At 41.4% G+C, this 20,941-nt stretch overlaps 1 protein-coding gene across 1 annotated transcript in view; it reads left to right on the plus strand.

The window, feature by feature from the left end:
* The first annotated feature begins 5,554 nt into the window (after positions 1–5,554).
* Positions 5,555–20,941, plus strand: part of ranbp9 (RAN binding protein 9) — a 35,314-nt gene continuing 19,927 nt past the window's right edge. Inside the window, 5 exon segments of the mRNA XM_034208296.1 lie at positions 5,555–6,297; positions 14,900–15,011; positions 15,971–16,023; positions 18,418–18,585; positions 20,520–20,542. Of these exon segments, the coding sequence (XP_034064187.1) occupies positions 6,078–6,297; positions 14,900–15,011; positions 15,971–16,023; positions 18,418–18,585; positions 20,520–20,542 (576 nt within the window). The 5' untranslated portion in view covers positions 5,555–6,077.

Consider the following 20,941-nt stretch of genomic DNA (forward strand, 5'->3'; position numbering starts at 1 on the left):
AGCCAGGAGGGGAGTTGCAGTAGTCTAGGCATGAGATGACGAGAGCCTGGACCAGAACCTGAGTCGCTTTCTGTGTCAGCTGGGGACGCATCCTCCTGATGTTGTAAAGCGTGTATCTGCAGCAGCGGGTTGTAGCAGCGATGTTTGCAGTGAAGGACAGGTTGTTATCTAGGGTCACACCCAGATTCCTTGCAGTCTGAGTCGGGGAAACAACAGAGGTGCCAATGTTGATTGTTAGGTCAAGAGTGGGACAATCTTTTCCCGGAAGGAAGAGCAGCTCAGTCTTGTCAAGGTTGAGCTTGAGGTGATGATCAGACATCCACTGAGAGATGTCAGCTAGACAAGCAGAGATGCGTGCGACGACCTGGGTCTCTGAGCGGGGAAAGGACAGAATTAATTGGGTGTCATCAGCGTAGCAGTGGTAAGAAAAAACATGCGGGCTAATGACTGATCCGAGCGAGTTTGTGTACAAGAAGAAGAGGAGGGGACCAAGAGCAGAGCCCTGAGGGACCCCTGTAGTTAATTGACAAGGGTCGGACTTGGACCCTCTCCAAGTAACCCTGTAGGTGCGGTCTTTGATGAGGTGAGGAGGGAAAGTGCAGAGCCTGAAACTCCAAGTTCTTGGAGAGTGCGAAGGAGGATCTGATGATTCACCGTGTCGAATGCAGCAGACAGGTCCAAAAGGATGATGAAAGAGGAGAGGGAGGCTACTTTAGCAGTGTGCAGTTCCTCAGTGACAGCAAGGAGGGCAGTTTCTGTGGAGTGACCTGCCTTGAAACCAGACTGGTGCGGATCCAGAAGGTTGTTCTGATGGAGATAACAGGAGAGTTGTTTAAAGACAGCGCGTTCAAGTGTTTTAGACAGGAACGGGAGGAGAGAGACAGGCCTGTAGTTTATAACATCAGACGGGTTGAGAGTGGGTTTCTTTAGGAGAGGGTTTACTCTTGCCTCCTTGAGACTGTTTGGAAAGTGACCAGAAGTTAGAGAAGTGTTGATGAAATGGGTGAGAAACGGTAGAATATCAGGAGCGATAGTCTGAAGGAGGTTTGAGGGGATAGGGTCCAGAGGACAGGTGGTAGGGCGGGCAGAGGTAATGAGGGTAAGAACCTCACTTGGAGAGAGAGGGGAAAAGGAGGTTAGTGTGTTGGTGGAAGGAGGGTCTGGTGACCCAGTGGTGAGTAGAGGTGAGTCAGAAAAAGAAGAGCGAATATCATCAACCTTTTTTTCAAAGTGGGTAACAAAGTCGCTTGACAGAAGTGAGGAGGGGGGAGGAGCTTTTGGAGGGTCCAAGAGGGTGGAGAAGATGGAAAATAGTTTTTTGGGATTGGAATAGGAAGATTGGATCTTATCTTGAAAGAAAGTGCTTTTTGCCTGAGAGATTGAAGCAGAGAAAGAGGAGAGGAGAGCCTGATAGGTTAGGAGGTCGTCACGGTGTTTGGATTTCCACCATTTACGCTCTGCTGCCCTAAGGACGGTTCTATTAGCACGCAGTGCGTCATTTAGCCAGGGAGCAGGAGGGGACTGACAAGCCTGCCGAGATGTAATAGGACAGAGAGAGTCCAGAGAGGATGAGAGAGTAGAGAGGAAAGTTTCTGCAGCAGAGTTTGGAGGCAGCAGTTGGAACGAGTCCGAGGAAGGGAGGGCTGAGAGCAGCGATGAGGCAAAGGTAGAGGGGGAGAGGGAGCGAAGGTTATGGCGGACAGGTGCAGGATGAGAAGAGACTACATACTGATACACACCTGAACATCAGCAGGAGAGGACTCTTTAAAGTAGAGACACTACATACTGATATACATCTGAACATCAGCAGGAGAGGACTCTTTAAAGTAGAGACACTACATACTGATACACACCTGAACATCAGCAGGAGAGGACTCTTTAAAGTAGAGACACTACATACTGATATACACCTGAACATCAGCAGGAGAGGACTCTTTAAAGTAGAGACACTACACACTGATATACACCTGAACATCAGCAGGAGAGGACTCTTTAAAGTAGAGACACTACATACTGATATACACCTGAACATCAGCAGGAGAGGACTCTTTAAAGTAGAGACACTACATACTGATATACACCTGAACATCAGCAGGAGAGCACTCTTTAAAGTAGACACACTACATACTGATATACACCTGAACATCAGCAGGAGAGGACTCTTTAAAGCAGAGACACTACATACTGACCTGAACATAAGCAGGAGAGGACTCTTTAAAGTAGAGACACTACATACTGATATACACCTGAACATCAGCAGGAGAGGACTCTTTAAAGTAGAGACACTACATACTGATATACACCTGAAACATAAGCAGGAGAGGACTCTTTAAAGTAGAGACACTACATACTGATATACACCTGAACATCAGCAGGAGAGGACTCTTTAAAGTAGAGACACTACATACTGATATACACCTGAACATAAGCAGGAGAGGACTCTTTAAAGTAGAGACACTACATACTGATACACACCTGAACATCAGCAGGAGAGGACTCTTTAAAGTAGAGACACTACATACTGATATACACCTGAACATCAGCAGGAGAGGACTCTTTAAAGTAGAGACACTACATACTGATATACACCTGAACATCAGCAGGAGAGGACTCTTTAAAGTAGAGACACTACATACTGATATACACCTGAACATCAGCAGGAGAGGACTCTTTAAAGTAGAGACACTACATACTGATATACACCTGAACATCAGCAGGAGAGGACTCTTTAAAGTAGAGACACCACATACTGATATACACCTGAACATCAGCAGGAGAGGACTCTTTAACGTAGACACTACATACTGATATACACCTGAACATCAGCAGGAGAGGACTCTTTAAAGTAGAGACACTACATACTGATATACACCTGAACATCAGCAGGAGAGGACTCTTTAACGTAGACACTACATACTGATATACACCTGAACATCAGCAGGAGAGGACTCTTTAAAGTAGAGACACTACATACTGATATACACCTGAACATCAGCAGGAGAGGACTCTTTAAAGTAGAGACACTACATACTGATATACACCTGAACATCAGCACGAGAGGACTCTTTAAGTAGAGACACTACATACTGATATACACCTGAACATCAGCAGGAGAGGACTCTTTAACGTAGAGACACTACATACTGATATACACCTGAACATCAGCAACGAGAGGACTCTTTAAAGTAGAGACACTACATACTGATATACACCTGAACATCAGCAGGAGAGGACTCTTTAACGTAGACACCTACATACTGATATACACCTGAACATCAGCAGGGAGAGGACTCTTTAAAGTAGAGACACTACATGCTGATATACACCTGAACATCAGCAGGAGAGGACTCTTTAACGTAGAGACACTACATACTGATATACACCTGAACATCAGCAGGAGAGGACTCTTTAAAGTAGAAACACTACATACTGATATACACCTGAACATCAGCAGGAGAGGACTCTTTAAAGTAGAGACACTACATACTGATATACACCTGAACATCAGCAGGAGAGGACTCTTTAACGTAGAGACACTACATACTGATATACACCTGAACATCAGCAGGAGAGGACTCTTTAAAGTAGAAACACTACATACTGATATACACCTGAACATCAGCAGGAGAGGACTCTTTAACGTAGACACTACATACTGATATACACCTGAACATCAGCAGGAGAGGACTCTTTAAAGTAGAGACACTACATACTGATATACACCTGAACATCAGCAGGAGAGGACTCTTTAAAGTAGTGACACTACATGAACCTGAACATGAGTATAATATGTCCTATTTAAGTTATTACCTAATATTTTTGTACATGTTTTGAACTATTTCCTCCCTCTCTGTCATGATGCTGTCCACGCAGGATATAAAACAAACAGCAAGGATGTTTTCCAAGAACACTTTGTCCTGCTTGGCTTCTCAAACATTTGTCTTGCCGATGATAAACAGCCGTCTACCCTTTGTGTTTTCCAGAGGACTCGGAGTCTGAGTCTGAGCGAGTCTTCCCTACAGGGACAGCAACATCATTCCAGATTCCTCCTCAGTGATGCAATGAACATTCCCACATGTTGCTGTGAGGAACTTTCACAGGAAGTAACCTCCTCCAGTCTGTTACCACTGATCAGAGCTGTTGGAGACAAAAACAACATGCTGTTCTCAACCTGGGGTTTGGGACCCCCCAAGAGGGTCGCAAGAGAACTTCTGGGGGTCGCCAGATTATACTTGCCTATAGTGATGATATCATTTGTCTAAGAATATTGTATTTGAGAAACAAAAGCTCCCCTAATTATGCCCTACTCATCTAACAGTTACAGCACACAAGTCCACTTGCTTTGCTACGGTTCTTACACTGAATATATGGCAAAAATATTTAGATAAAGAACATTAAAATACGTGCCAGCCTTACCATGCATCTACTGCTAGTGATAACTTAATTTAAAGGGGGTTGCAATCACCAACCTGATTCTTTTTCTGTGACTTGAAAAGGTTGAGAAGGTTAATTTCAGTCACTGACAATCATAATATTATTTGTTAATAATAATAATAATAATAGCTTCGATTTCTATAGCGCCTTTCAGGGGACCCAAGGTCGCTTCACAAGTAATAGTGCAAAGACAAACATAACAAAACAAAAGACAGACAAACAGAACAACAGATCGATTTAGGGGCCGAAAGCCTTGGCAAACAGATGGGACTTGAGGGCCCTTTTGAAGGCTTCAAGTGAGGGGATGTTGCGTATCTCCGCAGGGAGAGCGTTCCAGAGGGTGGGGGCTGCCACACTGAAGGCTCTGTCCCCGTAAATGATGCTGTATTTATTGATGTATTGCATTATGGTGGGATGTTACAATTAAGGAAACCACTAGTAGGGCTGGATAATCAACCAACCATATCCTAAGATTCAGAGTGTTAATTAGTTTAAGGCTTATTTGATCAGTTGTCAATTAATATGGTAATTTTCTCGACCGCACTCTGGGTCCCTTCCCATTAGTTATGCCAAAGCTTCATAGGGGGTCACGTTGATTTTAAGGGGTGCAACAAAACATACATTTTATTTAATTCATGTTATTAATTTCTCGTCCTTAGTTGCTATTCCAGAGGTTCTATATTCTCTTTCTGTTAAAGTGCTGAAGCAATTTTGTGCTTTGTGATATTCTGGCTTGAAAAATAGAGTTATATAATATTTTTAGCATGACAAATTGCTTGTCCTTGGATGTTAAAATGTTGAGGTACTTGTACACAGTAATATGCTACTTGATGCAACAATGTTATCTAGAAAGTTCACCTATATAAGAATAATTATATACACACACATAAAGACTGTTTGTACTATTACTTGTAATACTTTAAGTACATTTAGCTGATAATACTTTTACTTAAGTAAGATTTTGCATGCAGGACTTCTTGCAATGAAGAATGTTGACAATAATGTATTGGTACTTTTACTAAAGTTAAGCAACTGAAACTTATTACACTATTGATTTTATATTATATTTCTTTATTTCACATTCCCCATAGGTAGGGAGAGCTGCTCTCAGCCAATCAGATTCGCGGATATCGCTCCGACAACAAACAAAAGATCGAGGCTAGCTGAGCTCATTACACTCGGTCCGTCTCTACGCAACATAACTGCTCTCCTACCTTCCTACGTCGACCAACTCTTCTGTATTTCATCCACTCTCAGTCTCCTTCTAGTGTCTATATATATGTGGCTTTGTATCAGCTAATGTCAACCTGAGCCGAGCGCTTTGCCTTTTGCTGAACGGGTTAGCCACCAGGTTAGCTTCTCGGCTAACCAGGAGCTAGTTAGCTGGGCATGCTAGGTAGCTTAGCCTGCTATTCAGCTTAACCCGTACAAACCAACAGAGACAGTTAGCTTAGCATGCTAGTTATATTAGCTTGCTAGTTAGCATCTCCCCTACGAACCAGTTAGCTTATCCCATACGAACCAGTGGAGCCAATTAGCTTAGCTTTTGCTAACAAAACTCCATTTAAAAACACTCGATACTGACCGACACAAGTGGATTTGGCTTGTTTTCCGACAAGCCATTTAAAGAGTGAATCTTCGTGATGTCTGGACAGTCGTCGGGGGGCTGTGGGTTCCTGATGTCGGTTGTTGTCCACGGAGACTCTGCTCTGAACGACCAGGAGAAGGAGCTCAACCAGCGGCTCCGACGGCTCTACCCGGCCGTAAATGAGACGGAGACTCCGCTGCCCCGATCCTGGAGCCCGAAGGACAAGTTCAGCTACATCGGGCTCTCACAGAACAACCTCCGTGTGCACTATAAAGGTAATGACACGAAGACAAACGCTGCGTTTAAAGCACTTTTATTATTATCCTCCCCTTCCTCCAATGCTAATGTTAGCTTAGCTTGACAGTTAGCGGACCAACCGTCAAAGCTAACCGTTGGGGCTAAAAACAAACTAGATATGATCAGATAAGTTGGACCGTTATTAATTCCCGTATGGAAACTAACGTATCATAGCAGCAAAAATAATAAGAAAGAAACATACATAGTTAAAATGGAATATAACGCACTTTTATCCCCCCACCCCATTGCTAACGTTAGCTTAGCTTGACGTGGCTAAAAACAAAGTAGGCTAGTGGCTTCATCAACAACAAGGCAGAGGACATCTTGCAACCCGACCAGCTGGCGAGGTTTTATCCACAGCCTAAAACTGACCTACTAGCTCGTTAGCTTCCCCGCTACCTTGTTAATAAAGTTAGACTAGACCAGTCTGTCCTAAAATTAAATACATAGCAAAATCCCAGATATAATGTACGCTAAAGGGTATTCGAGTTTCTATACAGTGGTTGTGATGTTCTGCTAAATGTTTGTTTTCCTTGTGTCGTGTATGTGTCCTTGTTTGATGTTGCAAATGGAGCTGCTGTGATGCAAGTAAAAGGTTTGACAAATGACTGACAGTGAATTAGTATCGTATAAAGTGTCATCCTGAAGCTATAACGACGGATGTCATGTCAAACAAACACATAACGTGTAGGTGTAGAAGCACCCATAAGTCACATAATCAAGCCGAAATAGACATGAGCTACACATCCCTTTTGGTTGGCTAATGTAGCATTATTAGGTAATTACATGACAGGAAATACACAGTGTCGAATATCCCGATTGGCTTCAATTACTCCAATGAATTGCTAGGCTACCAGTGAAGTAGTTATAGATGACATGACAGGCAAATATAGTCGTTTGCTGCTGAGGTTTTAATATCAAGTGACATCCGGGCTGATTAGCAAAGCTATCAAGAGGGTTTTTGTTGCAGGCCTACAAGAAAAGGATAGAGTTAATACAAATCTGTGCTTCCTGGGTGTGTTCTACTATTCTGGGTCTGACCAGGCCCACTACGCACACTCTTCCTTCTTGACGACTAGAATGTTCTGCCTCTATACAACAGATTTATTTAATAGCAGGTACACAGGTATTGTGTAATGTTAGCCTTCAAACACTGCAAACTGTTAGGCATTCGTTGGAAGGACATCTGAGTCATTTTACTTAAATAAACAAAAAACACACCTGATTTATTTTTAGTACAAATAATCTTATAATACACCGATTTTAATGCATGAGGAACAGCAGGATTCAAATCACTTGAGTGTTACTTTTGCATGTGACATACGTTATTAAGGAATTAAACAGCTTGTTATCTAATACTCAAGATAATATTTGTATTGGATATTTTTTATGAAAACCAATAAGTAGTTTTATCATTTAAGTTTTTTTGTAACCAAAAATAACAATAATTTCCTTGTTCTAGCTTCTCAAAAGTGATGAATTCTTGATTTCTTTGGAAGTTGAATATCATGTTTTGAACTGTTTATCGGACATATCATTTATATTAAGACTTTCCATTCTTAGTGGATTATGAGTTCTCATTTTTTGATTCATCTTAATTACATGAAATGGCAGTGACACTAACAATTATAAAGCTGCGATGTACGTTTTGAATATGGGTTCTTAGTGTGTTATTGTGATGCTTGTGTTTTCCCTCAGCTGCACACTGTATTAATCTGTCAAACACCTTCACTAAACACATGTAGAATAGGTTTTATATTTTAGTTGATCAACATCAGTTCATATGAAAGTGTTCTGGGTATTCCCAAACATTCATTCATTAAACTCACAGTAGCCAGATTGAATTGAAACATCCTCTGAAGGGACAATGGGAGGAACATATCTGACTATGATTTTGCTTTTATTTTTGATTCCAAATGCGATTAGGATTATTGTTGTTGTCAAAGCATTTTTCTGTAGATTCATCTTCAGGCCTGTCTTGTAGTCATCGTATTATCTGGCAGTGGCTCAGTCAGTAGGGGCTTGGACTGGGAGCTGTAGGGTCGCCGGTTCAAGTCCCAGATTAGACCTACATATGGAGTGTGGACTGCTACTTGGAGAGGTCCCAGTTCACCTCCTGCCCTGCCGTGGTGCCCTTGAGCAAGGCACCGGACACCCCCCCACTCCCATTGCTCCCCGGGCGCTGTACAATAGCTGCCCACTGCTCCTAGTGCTAGACTCCTGGTACTAGGATGGGTTAAAAGCAGAGAACACATTTCACTGTGCATGTGTGACCATTAAAGAGGGTTTCATCCCTCCCAATTCTATAAATAAAAACAATTATATTTATATCTACAAAAGTCATGACCTTAATTCTACTTAAACAAATCAGTAAAATAATGCAGTTGCTTGTTGTTATCCTTTCAGGGTTCTGTTTCTCCCAAACCACTTTTTCCATAGTAAAGAAAGCTTGTTTACTACAGGAAACACTTCCAGATTTAGCTCACATCTAGTAAGACATTACATTAGTGGTACACTAGGAGTAGTCAGTATTTCTTAGTATAATCATGCAGTGTATCAATGGCAGCGACTTAGTTATCCACATTTTAAAATAACTTAATCAAATTGTTGTTCAAACATTTTTAGTAGTTTCATCTGTATTGTTGGCATCGTATTTAACAACATGTCTACAACAATTAGTGTGTGCAGTTTATATTAAATAAGATATTACATTAGTGGTACATTTAACTTTGTAGTATAATCATGACGTTTAGTAGTGTATTCATAACCAGGCACATGTTATAACAACTTAAAACAGCTGCCAAGTAGCGTCTTGCAGTGTAAATACTTCTGGTATTGACCGCTCATAAATCTGTTGACAGCTCTGTAGCTGTTGAGCAAACTTTAGCTTCAACAGAGTAATGGGATGAACTGCTTTTTAAAACCCACGACGTCCAGATTCAAAAGTATTAAATGTTATGGTCCTTCACAGATATTAATACAAAATACTGACTCTCAAATTCGTAATCTGTGGAATTGCAATTATACAAAATACTGCTGATCGAAATGTACCTGCGAAGGTATTGGGACATTTCCCTTGAGGCTGATTTCTGTTAGCACAGCAATTAGGTTGTCAAACTCTTCTTTGTGTATAGTCTCTGCAGAAGCCCCACCTGACTTTAATCCAATTTGACAAAGACTTTGAAATCACCTTCTAAACTTTAGCACTGAATCAGTGTGGGGAAAACAGGCAATGACAAACATAGACACCTTGAAACTTGACTCAGTGAAAACTGCTCAGGTTTTCTCTCTATCTTTAAAATACATTGTTTTATCCGGTTGACAATGATTGACAGGTTTGTGGGATTCAGTGCTAAAAATCTACATACAGTCCTGCACTCTGCTTTGAATTAATTAATTTGGATTTGGCCTTTCATTATCCATTAGATTAGATTTCATTTTAACCTTTGTGTTGTCCTCATGTCAACTGTTTGTGTTGTCCTCATGTCAACTGTTTGTGTTGTCCTCATGTCAACTGTTTGTGTTGTCCTCATGTCAACTGTTGGTGTTGTCCTCATGTCAACTGTTTGTGTTGTCCTCATGTCAACTGTTTGTGTTGTCCTCATGTCAACTGTTTGTGTTGTCCTCATGTCAACTGTTTGTGTTGTCCTCATGTCAACTGTTTGTGTTGTCCTCATGCCAACTGTTTGTGTTGTCCTCATGTCAACTGTTTGTGTTGTCCTCGTGTCAACTGTTTGTGTTGTCCTCGTGTCAACTGTTTGTGTTGTCCTCGTGTCAACTGTTTGTGTTGTCCTCATGTCAACTGTTTGTGTTGTCCTCATGCCAACTGTTTGTGTTGTCCTCGTGTCATATGTTTGTGTTGTCCTCGTGTCAACTGTTGGTGTTGTCCTCATGCCAACTGTTTGTGTTGTCCTCGTGTCAGATGTTTGTGTTGTCCTCGTGTCAACTGTTTGTGTTGTCCTCGTGTCAGATGTTTGTGTTGTCCTCGTGTCATATGTTTGTGTTGTCCTCGTGTCAACTGTTTGTGTTGTCCTCGTGTCAACTGTTTGTGTTGTCCTCGTGTCAACTGTTTGTGTTGTCCTCGTGTCAGATGTTTGTGTTGTCCTCGTGTCATATGTTTGTGTTGTCCTCGTGTCATATGTTTGTGTTGTCCTCGTGTCAACTGTTTGTGTTGTCCTCATGTCAACTGTTTGTGTTGTCCTCATGTCAACTGTTTGTGTTGTCCTCATGTCAGATGTTTGTGTTGTCCTCGTGTCAACTGTTTGTGTTGTCCTCATGTCAGATGTTTGTGTTGTCCTCGTGTCAACTGTTTGTGTTGTCCTCTTGTCAACTGTTTGTGTTGTCCTCATGTCAGATGTTTGTGTTGTCCTCATGTCAGATGTTTGTGTTGTCCTCGTGTCAGATGTTTGTGTTGTCCTCATGTCAGATGTTTGTGTTGTCCTCGTGTCAGATGTTTGTGTTGTCCTCGTGTCAACTGTTTGTGTTGTCCTCGTGTCAACTGTTTGTGTTGTCCTCGTGTCAACTGTTTGTGTTGTCCTCGTGTCAACTGTTTGTGTTGTCCTCGTGTCAACTGTTTGTGTTGTCCTCGTGTCAACTGTTTGTGTTGTCCTCATGTCAACTGTTTGTGTTGTCCTCGTGTCAGATGTTGTGTTGTCCTCGTGTAGATGTTGGTGTTGTCCTCGTGTCAGACTGTTGTGTTGTCCTCGTGTCAACTGTTTTGTGTTGTCCTCAGTGTCAACTGTTTGTGTTGTCCTCATGTCAACTGTTTGTGTTGTCCTCATGTCAACTGTTTGTGTTGTCCTCATGTCAACTGTTTGTGTTGTCCTCATGTCAACTGTTTGTGTTGTCCTCGTGTCAACTGTTTGTGTTGTCCTCGTGTCAACTGTTTGTGTTGTCCTCGTGTCAACTGTTTGTGTTGTCCTCGTGTCAACTGTTTGTGTTGTCCTCGTGTCAACTGTTTGTGTTGTCCTCGTGTCAACTGTTTGTGTTGTCCTCGTGTCAACTGTTTGTGTTGTCCTCATGTTAACTGTTGGTGTTGTCCTCATGTCAGATGTTTGTGTTGTCCTCATGTCAACTGTTTGTGTTGTCCTCATGTCAACTGTTTGTGTTGTCCTCGTGTCATATGTTTGTGTTGTCCTCGTGTCAACTGTTTGTGTTGTCCTCGTGTCAACTGTTTGTGTTGTCCTCGTGTCAACTGTTTGTGTTGTCCTCGTGTCAACTGTTTGTGTTGTCCTCGTGTCAACTGTTTGTGTTGTCCTCGTGTCAACTGTTTGTGTTGTCCTCGTGTCAACTGTTTGTGTTGTCCTCGTGTCAACTGTTTGTGTTGTCCTCATGTCAACTGTTTGTGTTGTCCTCATGTCAACGGTTTGTGTTGTCCTCATGTCAACTGTTTGTGTTGTCCTCATGTCAACTGTTTGTGTTGTCCTCGTGTCAGATGTTGGTGTTGTCCTCATGTCAGATGTTTGTGTTGTCCTCATGTCAGATGTTTGTGTTGTCCTCATGTCAACTGTTTGTGTTGTCCTCATGTCAACTGTTTGTGTTGTCCTCATGTCAACTGTTTGTGTTGTCCTCATGTCAACTGTTTGTGTTGTCCTCATGTCAACTGTTTGTGTTGTCCTCATGTCAGATGTTTGTGTTGTCCTCATGTCAGATGTTTGTGTTGTCCTCATGTCAACTGTTTGTGTTGTCCTCATGTCAACTGTTTGTGTTGTCCTCATGTCAACTGTTTGTGTTGTCCTCATGTCAACTGTTTGTGTTGTCCTCATGTCAACTGTTTGTGTTGTCCTCATGTCAACTGTTTGTGTTGTCCTCGTGTCAGATGTTTGTGTTGTCCTCATGTCAACTGTTTGTGTTGTCCTCATGTCAACTGTTTGTGTTGTCCTCATGTCAACTGTTTGTGTTGTCCTCATGTCAGATGTTTGTGTTGTCCTCGTGTCAACTGTTTGTGTTGTCCTCGTGTCAGATGTTTGTGTTGTCCTCATGTCAACTGTTTGTGTTGTCCTCATGTCAGATGTTTGTGTTGTCCTCGTGTCAACTGTTTGTGTTGTCCTCGTGTCAGATGTTTGTGTTGTCCTCGTGTCAGATGTTTGTGTTGTCCTCGTGTCAACTGTTTGTGTTGTCCTCGTGTCAACTGTTTGTGTTGTCCTCGTGTCAACTGTTTGTGTTGTCCTCGTGTCAACTGTTTGTGTTGTCCTCGTGTCAACTGTTTGTGTTGTCCTCATGTCAACTGTTTGTGTTGTCCTCGTGTCAACTGTTTGTGGTTGTCCTCGTGTCAACTGTTTGTGTTGTCCTCGTGTCAACTGTTTGTGTTGTCCTCGTGTCAACTGTTTGTGTTGTCCTCGTGTCAACTGTTTGTGTTGTCCTCGTGTCAACTGTTGGTGTTGTCCTCGTGTCAACTGTTTGTGTTGTCATCGTGTCAACTGTTTGTGTTGTCCCTCGTGTCAACTGTTTGTGTTGTCCTCGTGTCAACTGTTGTGTTGTCCTCGTGTCAACTGTTTGTGTGTCCTCAGTGGTCAGATGTTTTGTGTTGTCCTCGTGTTAGATGTTTGTGTTGTCCTCGTGTCAGATGTTTGTGTTGTCCTCGTGTCAGATTGTTGTGTGTTGTTCCTCGTGTCAACTGTTGTGTTGTCCTCGTGTCAACTGTTTGTGTTGTCCTCGTGTCAAACTGTTTTGTGTTGTCCTCGTGTCAATGTTTGTGTTTGTCCTCGTGTCAGATGTTTGTGTTGTCCTCGTGTCAACTGTTTTGTGTTGTCCTCGTGTCAACTGTTTGTGTTGTCCTCGTGTCAACTGTTTGTGTTGTCCTCGTGTCAGACTGTGTTTGTTGGGTTGTCCTCGTGTCAACTTGTGTGTTGGTCCTCGTGTCAATGTTTGTGTTGTCCTCGTGTCAACTGTTTGTGTTGTCCTCGTGTCAACTGTTTGTGTTGTCCTCATGTCAGATGTTTGTGTTGTCCTCATGTCAACTGTTTGTGTTGTCCTCATGTCAACTGTTTGTGTCACCAACTAATTACCACACGTTGCACTTACATTTAATTATTAAAATACCTCGCGTGCACAAATATATAAAGCTATTTTTACAGCGCAAACATTGTGAATCATTTTGACCATCGTTATTACAGACTATATGTCAAATAATATTTACTTTGATTAGGATCCTGTTTTGAAACTATTTGAAAGAGGACACATTCTGCTAATTGACGGGCTCATATTCGTGTTTTGTTCCTCGACTGTGACATGTTTTAATGTTAAAGTGAGAGAGAAACTTCCTCTGGAGGGAACACAGGGATTTTAGCCTCTGCAGACCATTTACATGCACTAAAGCAGTGGTTCTCAACTGGTCCGGCCTCGGGACCCACTTTTTACTTGGTCAATACATCGCGACCCAACATTTCGAAGCACTCAAATCTATTCAACAAAAAATCGTGCTGTAATATATATATATACGCTTTTCAGCATACATTATTAATGAAAGTGAAGGACAGTGCATACATCCCTTATATCCCCTCACAGAACTAAAGAATGCTTTTTAAAAAAGGTTTAATGAGATGATGGAATCAAAGCTGAACTATATAAAAAGGCACGCATGCTGAAAACCCAACCCCAGCAGGGGGGGTCAGGGGGGATTCTCCCCCAGGAGATTTTTAGAAATACTAACAAACTATGCATTCTGGTACTCTGAGAAGAAAGTAAATAAATCTATTACTACCCGACATATTAATAATATTTTATGCCATTGTTTGTTTTTCACTTTGTTCTGACATCTTGCTGCGAGAAGAGCAAAGAGGAGAGAGTCTGTGTGACTTACTTTAAATTGTGGGTAAGGGTAGATAGCTCCCATTGTTCTGTGACCTGTCAGTCATCAGACTGGGGGTCATATTTCATTATGTGTTCATTTGTATCTGAAGTTGTACCCATGGATGTGTAAAGAAGAGTTCTACCGCTAAGTTATTCTCCGTGGGGACTTCCGGCAACAATCTTGATTCTGATTGGCCAGAAGACACAAAAACATCAGCAAAGATATTTTATTGAGAAGATGATCACTACGTGAAAGAAGTTTTCAAAACCGTTTATGGTCTCCGGTACTTCCAGTCCAACGTCGACAAAATAAAAGTTTGACTTTTTCCCCAAAAAAAAGAATTCCAAATTTATTTTTTCTTCACTCACACATCCACGACCCACTCAAAACGGGTCCGCCACCCACTTTTGGGTCGCGACCCACCAGTTGAGAACCACTGCACTAAAGGAAAGGGAAAACCCTCATAAAGCATAATGGGGCCTCTTGCATTATTTAATGGCAGCGCAAAATGACACCAGATGCTATACATTTAAACAACACACACAAATCAATGAAAGTAATGAGTATTCTTTGCGTAGAAACTAGTTTGAAACCGTCCATGTTGTTTTTGGCTATGAGATGAAATAAACTGTTATCCTGACAAACATATTTTATAATCATCCAAGCACAACACAAAGGCTAAGTAGCATTGGAAAAGCTTCTGTCTTCACACTCATGTCCATCCTTTGATTATAGCATGATCTGTTTGTAATACCCGCTCTCTGTGGCTCTGTGTTTTTACCCTGAAGGTCACGGAAAAACCCCTAAAGATGCAGCGTCAGTGCGGGCCACACACCCCATCCCTGCTGCCTGCGGGGTCTACTACTTCGAGGTCAAGATCATCAGCAAAGGACGAGATGGGTGAGGACTCAGAACACAGAAAAACACTTACACAACTCCTCATTGACTATATTTTAACCTGTGTTAGTTAGGGCTGTACCTGAATATTCGTTCGTTGGAGTACTATTCGGGTTTCAATTTCGTTATTTGTTTTTTTTTTCCCGTTTCTTTTGCAAATTGAATGTATTGAAATCTCCAATATCAACGTAAGAGCTCGTGCCTCTTCGGGGGGTGCTAACACTTAGCCATAAAAGTTATTCTTTACTTTCTCCGTCTTTATATGTAGATATTACTTTTCTCCGTTAATCTCCGTCACGTTGTTTCCAAAGCAACAACAACTTCCTGTCAACAGCGCTACCTCTCCTTCAAAATAAAAGCACACTTGAGACATATACAACTGCAACGAAAGTAACAAACACAATGCGCTATCCTTTTCAATTTCATATTCCCCCCCCCCACCGCGGGCCGAATATTCGCTGCTGATTACTACAGAATATCCGGAGCCCGAAAAATGGTATTCGGGACAGCCCTAGTGTTAGTGATACGTCATCAGGGGGATGGCAGTAGGGCTAACACAGAAAAAACATTAAAGTGATTATTTTGTCTGATATGTTGGAGGGATTGATCCTTTTTTTTAAACATTATTCTCATTATTATTAGACTGTTAGTAGGCTGGGACCTCTCTGCAGCTCCACAACACTTCATTCAGATATAATTACCTATTAAACGTTACCAAATATTGCACTTACTGCGATTTGGATATTGCACGATGGATATCATTTTGATTAATTGTGCCCTGTGTCACAAACAAAGGGGCTTTGGCTCTTCGGTGGGGGCTGTCCTTGACTTGATAAACTCTTAGATGACTGACACACTTATGCAATGTGTTGATGTTTATCAGCAAGGCATAATTAATGGCGGGTCTTGCTCTTAAATCTCTTTTGACGTGTCTAAATAAACTCTTAAATCTCTCTCCACAGGTACATGGGCATCGGCCTGTCCGCTCAGGGTGTAAACATGAACAGACTCCCAGGTAAGACGACACTTTGTGTGCTTGCTTTCTCTCTTTGGGTGTGGTGAGATAAATGTCTGTTTCTACTACAGGGTTCCCGCGGGGTCTTAAAAAGTCGTATATTTGATAATCAGAATTCAAGGCCTTAAAAAGTCTTAAATATGATTTTTTTTAAAAAATAAGAAAGGTCTTAAATATGATTTAGAGCAGGGGTCTCCAACACGTCGATCGCAAGCTACCAGTAGCTCGCTAAGCAAATCCAAAATGTAAAAATTACACACAGAAAAAAAATAAATGTAATCTAAAATAATCTACCCTATGCATAAACGAAACATCTACATCTACACTATCTACTTACTACAACTCTATACACCCCTCCTCCGCCCACCTCCCACAATGAATATCGACAAATCCCGTTCTTGCTTGATTTGCGGGACCAGCGTTGCAGTCGGGAAGAAAAGCAATGTGGAGCGGCAGCTCACCGCTTCATAAGGAGTTTGACCGAGATTTTCCTTCTGGCAGAATCTACACAACATTTCAGCCCCATTGAACAGCCTATCATGCCAGCCTGTACAACACATGAGGGGCAGAGTTTTTCTCTGTGTGTGTTGCAACTTGTATATATATTTATTGCACTTGACGCACACACGGCGTAATTTTCACTGGGGACATGCCCCCCCCCCCCCGCACTTTTCAAAATCCCGTTTTTTTTTTTTTTATGCAAGCTGTCATCGCCATGGAGGAGCACACAGCCTCTGTGAGAGAGAGAGAGAGATTTAAAAATAAACCTTCCCGGGGCTGCATGCCCCCGGACCCCACTAGCAACCATGACAACCATGACAACCATGCTCCGGGGTCTTCTTCGCTGCTTTTGGTGTATTTTGTGGCGGCAGCAGCGTCACTTACAGGCCTGGCATATGTACTACAGCGTTTCCAGCGGTCTAGTGTGAACGGACACGTTAATGAATCGAATGCGTGTGAACGGAAGACTTTTTTGCGTTTGCGTATGTGTTTTACTGTATGCGTCCTCGTGGGGCCGGGGTCTAAGCCAAACTATATCCGGTCACAGAGATCTGCTATTTTAAGTAAGGTCAACACATATCGACGCTAAATATAGTCTATATTAAGAACGAGAAAAGTCTTAACATATATACAGTTTTTTGTAAACATATGACAAATGTGTGAGGGTGATGACGTCAGAGCATCGTCCTATGTGCCGGGCTTAGCCCCGGACAGCCCCAGCCCAATTTAACCCCTGGGTATTTGTGAGGGAGCTCCTATATGGCGTTACCCCGCTGAAGCTCACCAACGTTTAATATATTTCATAGTTCAAAGTTTTGTCAATTGTTTTGTTTATTGGTCAAATACTGGTTTCTACTGGTTTCTAATGGTTTCTACTGGTTTCTAATGGTTTCTAATGGTTTCTACTGGTTTCTAATGGTTTCTAATGGTTTCTACTGGTTTCTACTGGTTTCTAATGGTTTCTACTGGTTTCTACTGGTTTCTAATGGTTTCTACTGGTTCTACTGGTTTCTAATGTTTCTAATGGTTTCTACTGGTTTCTAATGGTTTCTAATGGTTTCTAATGGTTTCACTGGAATGAAAGAGCACAGAGTACAGAAGCAACAAAGCAGCATCCTGCATTAAACCTGACCTTCACAGAGAGGTTGAAGTTCATGTGGAGAGGAGGCTTCAGAAGTCTGTCTGCACTCTGTTTAGTTGTGCTATCTTACAATCAATATAGTCAATGTGAGGTAAAGTGTGTCGCCGATGTAACCGGTTAGAACTCGAAGTTGCGATGCGGTCTTAAAAAAGGTCTTAAAAGGTATTAAATTTGACTTCAGGATTCCTGCATACACACACACACACACACACACACACACACACACACACACACACAGAGCTGTTATGTTCAGTCATCGTTCTTATGTTGAACATGAATACATTTACTTTGTAAGTCATTATGGGATTTATTTCTTCTTTCAAAGCAGTTTTCCTTCATACTTTCTTGCTGTGAAATAGGTCTTCAATTCTATTCAAAGAGGTCTTAAAAGTCTTACATTTGAGTTATATTAGTTGGTATATATATATATATATATATATATATATATATATATATATATATATATATATATATATATATATATATATATATATATACCAACTCAAATGTTTTTTAAAGCCAAGATTATGTCGAGCTTGAGTAACTTTAATGAGAACACGGATTTTCTTCCAGATAATTGAGTCTGTCTTATTGTTTTTTTTTTTTTTTAAACACTATCAACACCTTTTCTCTGATTTATTTGTTATGCGTCTGTTTTTGTTTTAAATTCACGCTCAGATTGGACGATTTGTTGCATATTTCGCACCTGCTTGCTCTGCGCTCTTATTCTTAAAAAAATTCTCCTCCCTCAGGTTGGGACAAGCACTCGTATGGTTACCACGGAGACGACGGTCACTCCTTCTGCTCGTCCGGCACCGGGCAGCCCTACGGACCCACGTTTACAACGGGCGACGTGATTGGCTGCTGCGTAAACCTCATCAACAACACCTGCTTCTACACAAAGAACGGACACAGCCTAGGTAAGGAGCACAGAAACGAAGTGCAACAACTTCTGTTCCACTGTACAGTAATAATGTGATTTTTATTAACATAAGCAACAAATTAGCTTTCCTGTTAAAGTCTCTTTCTAATCTCACGAAAGCTAACGATCATCACCTGGGAGAAGCTCACTGCTAAAGTTACTGTAGGCTAGTATCAGGTCTCCAGACTAACTTTCTCTATTACATTTTTGTGCCTTATAGCCTTTTTTACATTTTATTTACCATTGTGTTTCTTGAAGACATTGTGCTTTTTTTTTCCCACACGAAACTGTCTCAGGGCTTCTTAACATTTAACAACCTATTAATGTGTCACACCCACTTAACGGGAAGAAACTCAGCTAACTGACGATATGAACATTTTTTATAGAAACAAAACACAAGTCTCACAAGAAGTGTCTAAATGAGCCCCGACTTAGAACAGATCTCAAGTTAAAATACCCTTATTACTTATCGGATCCGCACAAACAAGATATCGATTAGCAAGCTGAGATTCTACAGGTAACAGTATCATCACTGAGCGATCAGAACTCACGGCGAAATGACAACAAACAACAAAAGTAGCTTTACGGGACCACATCGGAAAATAAGTCTTACCGTTACTGTTGTTCTGATCAAAAGTCGTGTTCAATGGCATTACAACGATACAACGCTGCTGAAGGTTAATCCAATGTGTCTGTCACTTTGAAATTATTTCTGATAATCCATCTCCATTTTTATGTCAAACGGAGATTTCATATTAGCTGCTATGATCGCTACCAGAATGTATGACAGCTTCCTGTTTTGGGCATCCTGGCTGCGCATCTCATTCACCAATGGTAATGTTTAGATGGATTTTAGGAACTTCCCCTCGATTCTATTGGCTCTAACGGTTCAAATAGAGGTGTCAATTATCAAAATCGACCAATGGGGCCAGAGATATTGAAAATCTACCCAAATGACCCCAGAAGTGGTTTTTTTGTGCTAAATGTCTCTAAAAAGGTCAAATGTCACTTGTTTTGCATCAATCTTGATACAGGGTACTTATTATATGTTATAGTTTGGATTCCTAAAGCTTTTAGTCTATCCCATCATTCAAGGGTGGTTTTCACGATAAGTAATGTTTCTTTTTTTGGACGGACACAATCATTTACATTTTTTTACTGTGTTCAATCTCAATTTACTTTAAAATAAAAAAAATCTATTATGATTCTGATTTTTCTACATCCAACCCACAGGTTTATCATCGCTTTGAGAAAAAAGATTATTAATGTAACCCTTTTTAGAAGTGAAGTTATGGTCATTTGTTCTGGGAATGTCATTTTCGAGCCTGAGGCCTGAAAAACAGGCTCGGGGCTTAACAGGTTAACTGAGGTACCAACAGAAAAAGCGCTGTTCCCAGGCAAGCTCAATTTGTATTGCACAAAGGGATAATCACCTTAGGGAAATATTATATAAGCAAATTGTGTTTTTAAAAGATCATTTAAATGTGCAGCAATGCATTCAGTTTTCTTCTAGTTCCATTTGTGACCAGTTGATTGGCTACTCAGCCGCAGCACATTAAACAGCACGTAAACACTCCTGCAAATATCAATGTGGTCCAGTTAGATGCTCTTATGGTCTTTTACTCTTTAATATCACCGCTAACCGTCTGCCCTTAGCTTGTAGATACAGGGTGATAACAAACACTGAACGGAGGATGTCAATCAATCACACTCACACCTCCATGCAGCATTTCATGTTGACTGCAAAGATGGAAGACTAAATGTGACAAATGGAAATAGACCTGTCTTGTTAACATGGTGTTGAAGCGGTCAGATTAATGCAGAAAGATGACAGGTAAACACACTGAGGCCTCCTGCTGTGTGTGTCAGTGTGTGTGTGTGTGTGTGTGTGTGTGTCCTTCATGCTGACTCTCTCTCTCTCTTCCTCTGCAGGCATTGCCTTCACAGACCTACCAGTAAGTACCACATTATCTCCTCTCCTTAAGTTTCCATAATGAATCAGGACTCTAGGACATGAGGCTTTTTATAGAAATCAAGTGTTTGATTCCCTGCAGAGTGGCCACTGTAGTCCGAATGTTTACACTGTGTGGAAAGCAGGCTGGAACATGTCTGCGCCATTCAGGTCGTTGATGTTTTCACGAAGGGGAGAAACAAGCCTGGACACATTTCACACACCTGGAGCGCTTTATTGAGTAGTGTAAAAGCTATGTTCAGCATGTAGTGACAAATTATTAGATGTACGACTGGTTTCCTTTCTGCTTCACTAAGACACATTTGAACCTTCTTGTTATACAATTTGTATCCGCAGTGTAGTGTCGGTATCTTTAGCTATACCCAGTCAAACGCAAGCAAGA

The sequence above is a fragment of the Gymnodraco acuticeps genome, unplaced genomic scaffold (genome assembly GCF_902827175.1).
Source record: "Gymnodraco acuticeps unplaced genomic scaffold, fGymAcu1.1, whole genome shotgun sequence".
Classification (NCBI taxonomy): Eukaryota; Metazoa; Chordata; class Actinopteri; order Perciformes; family Bathydraconidae; genus Gymnodraco; species Gymnodraco acuticeps.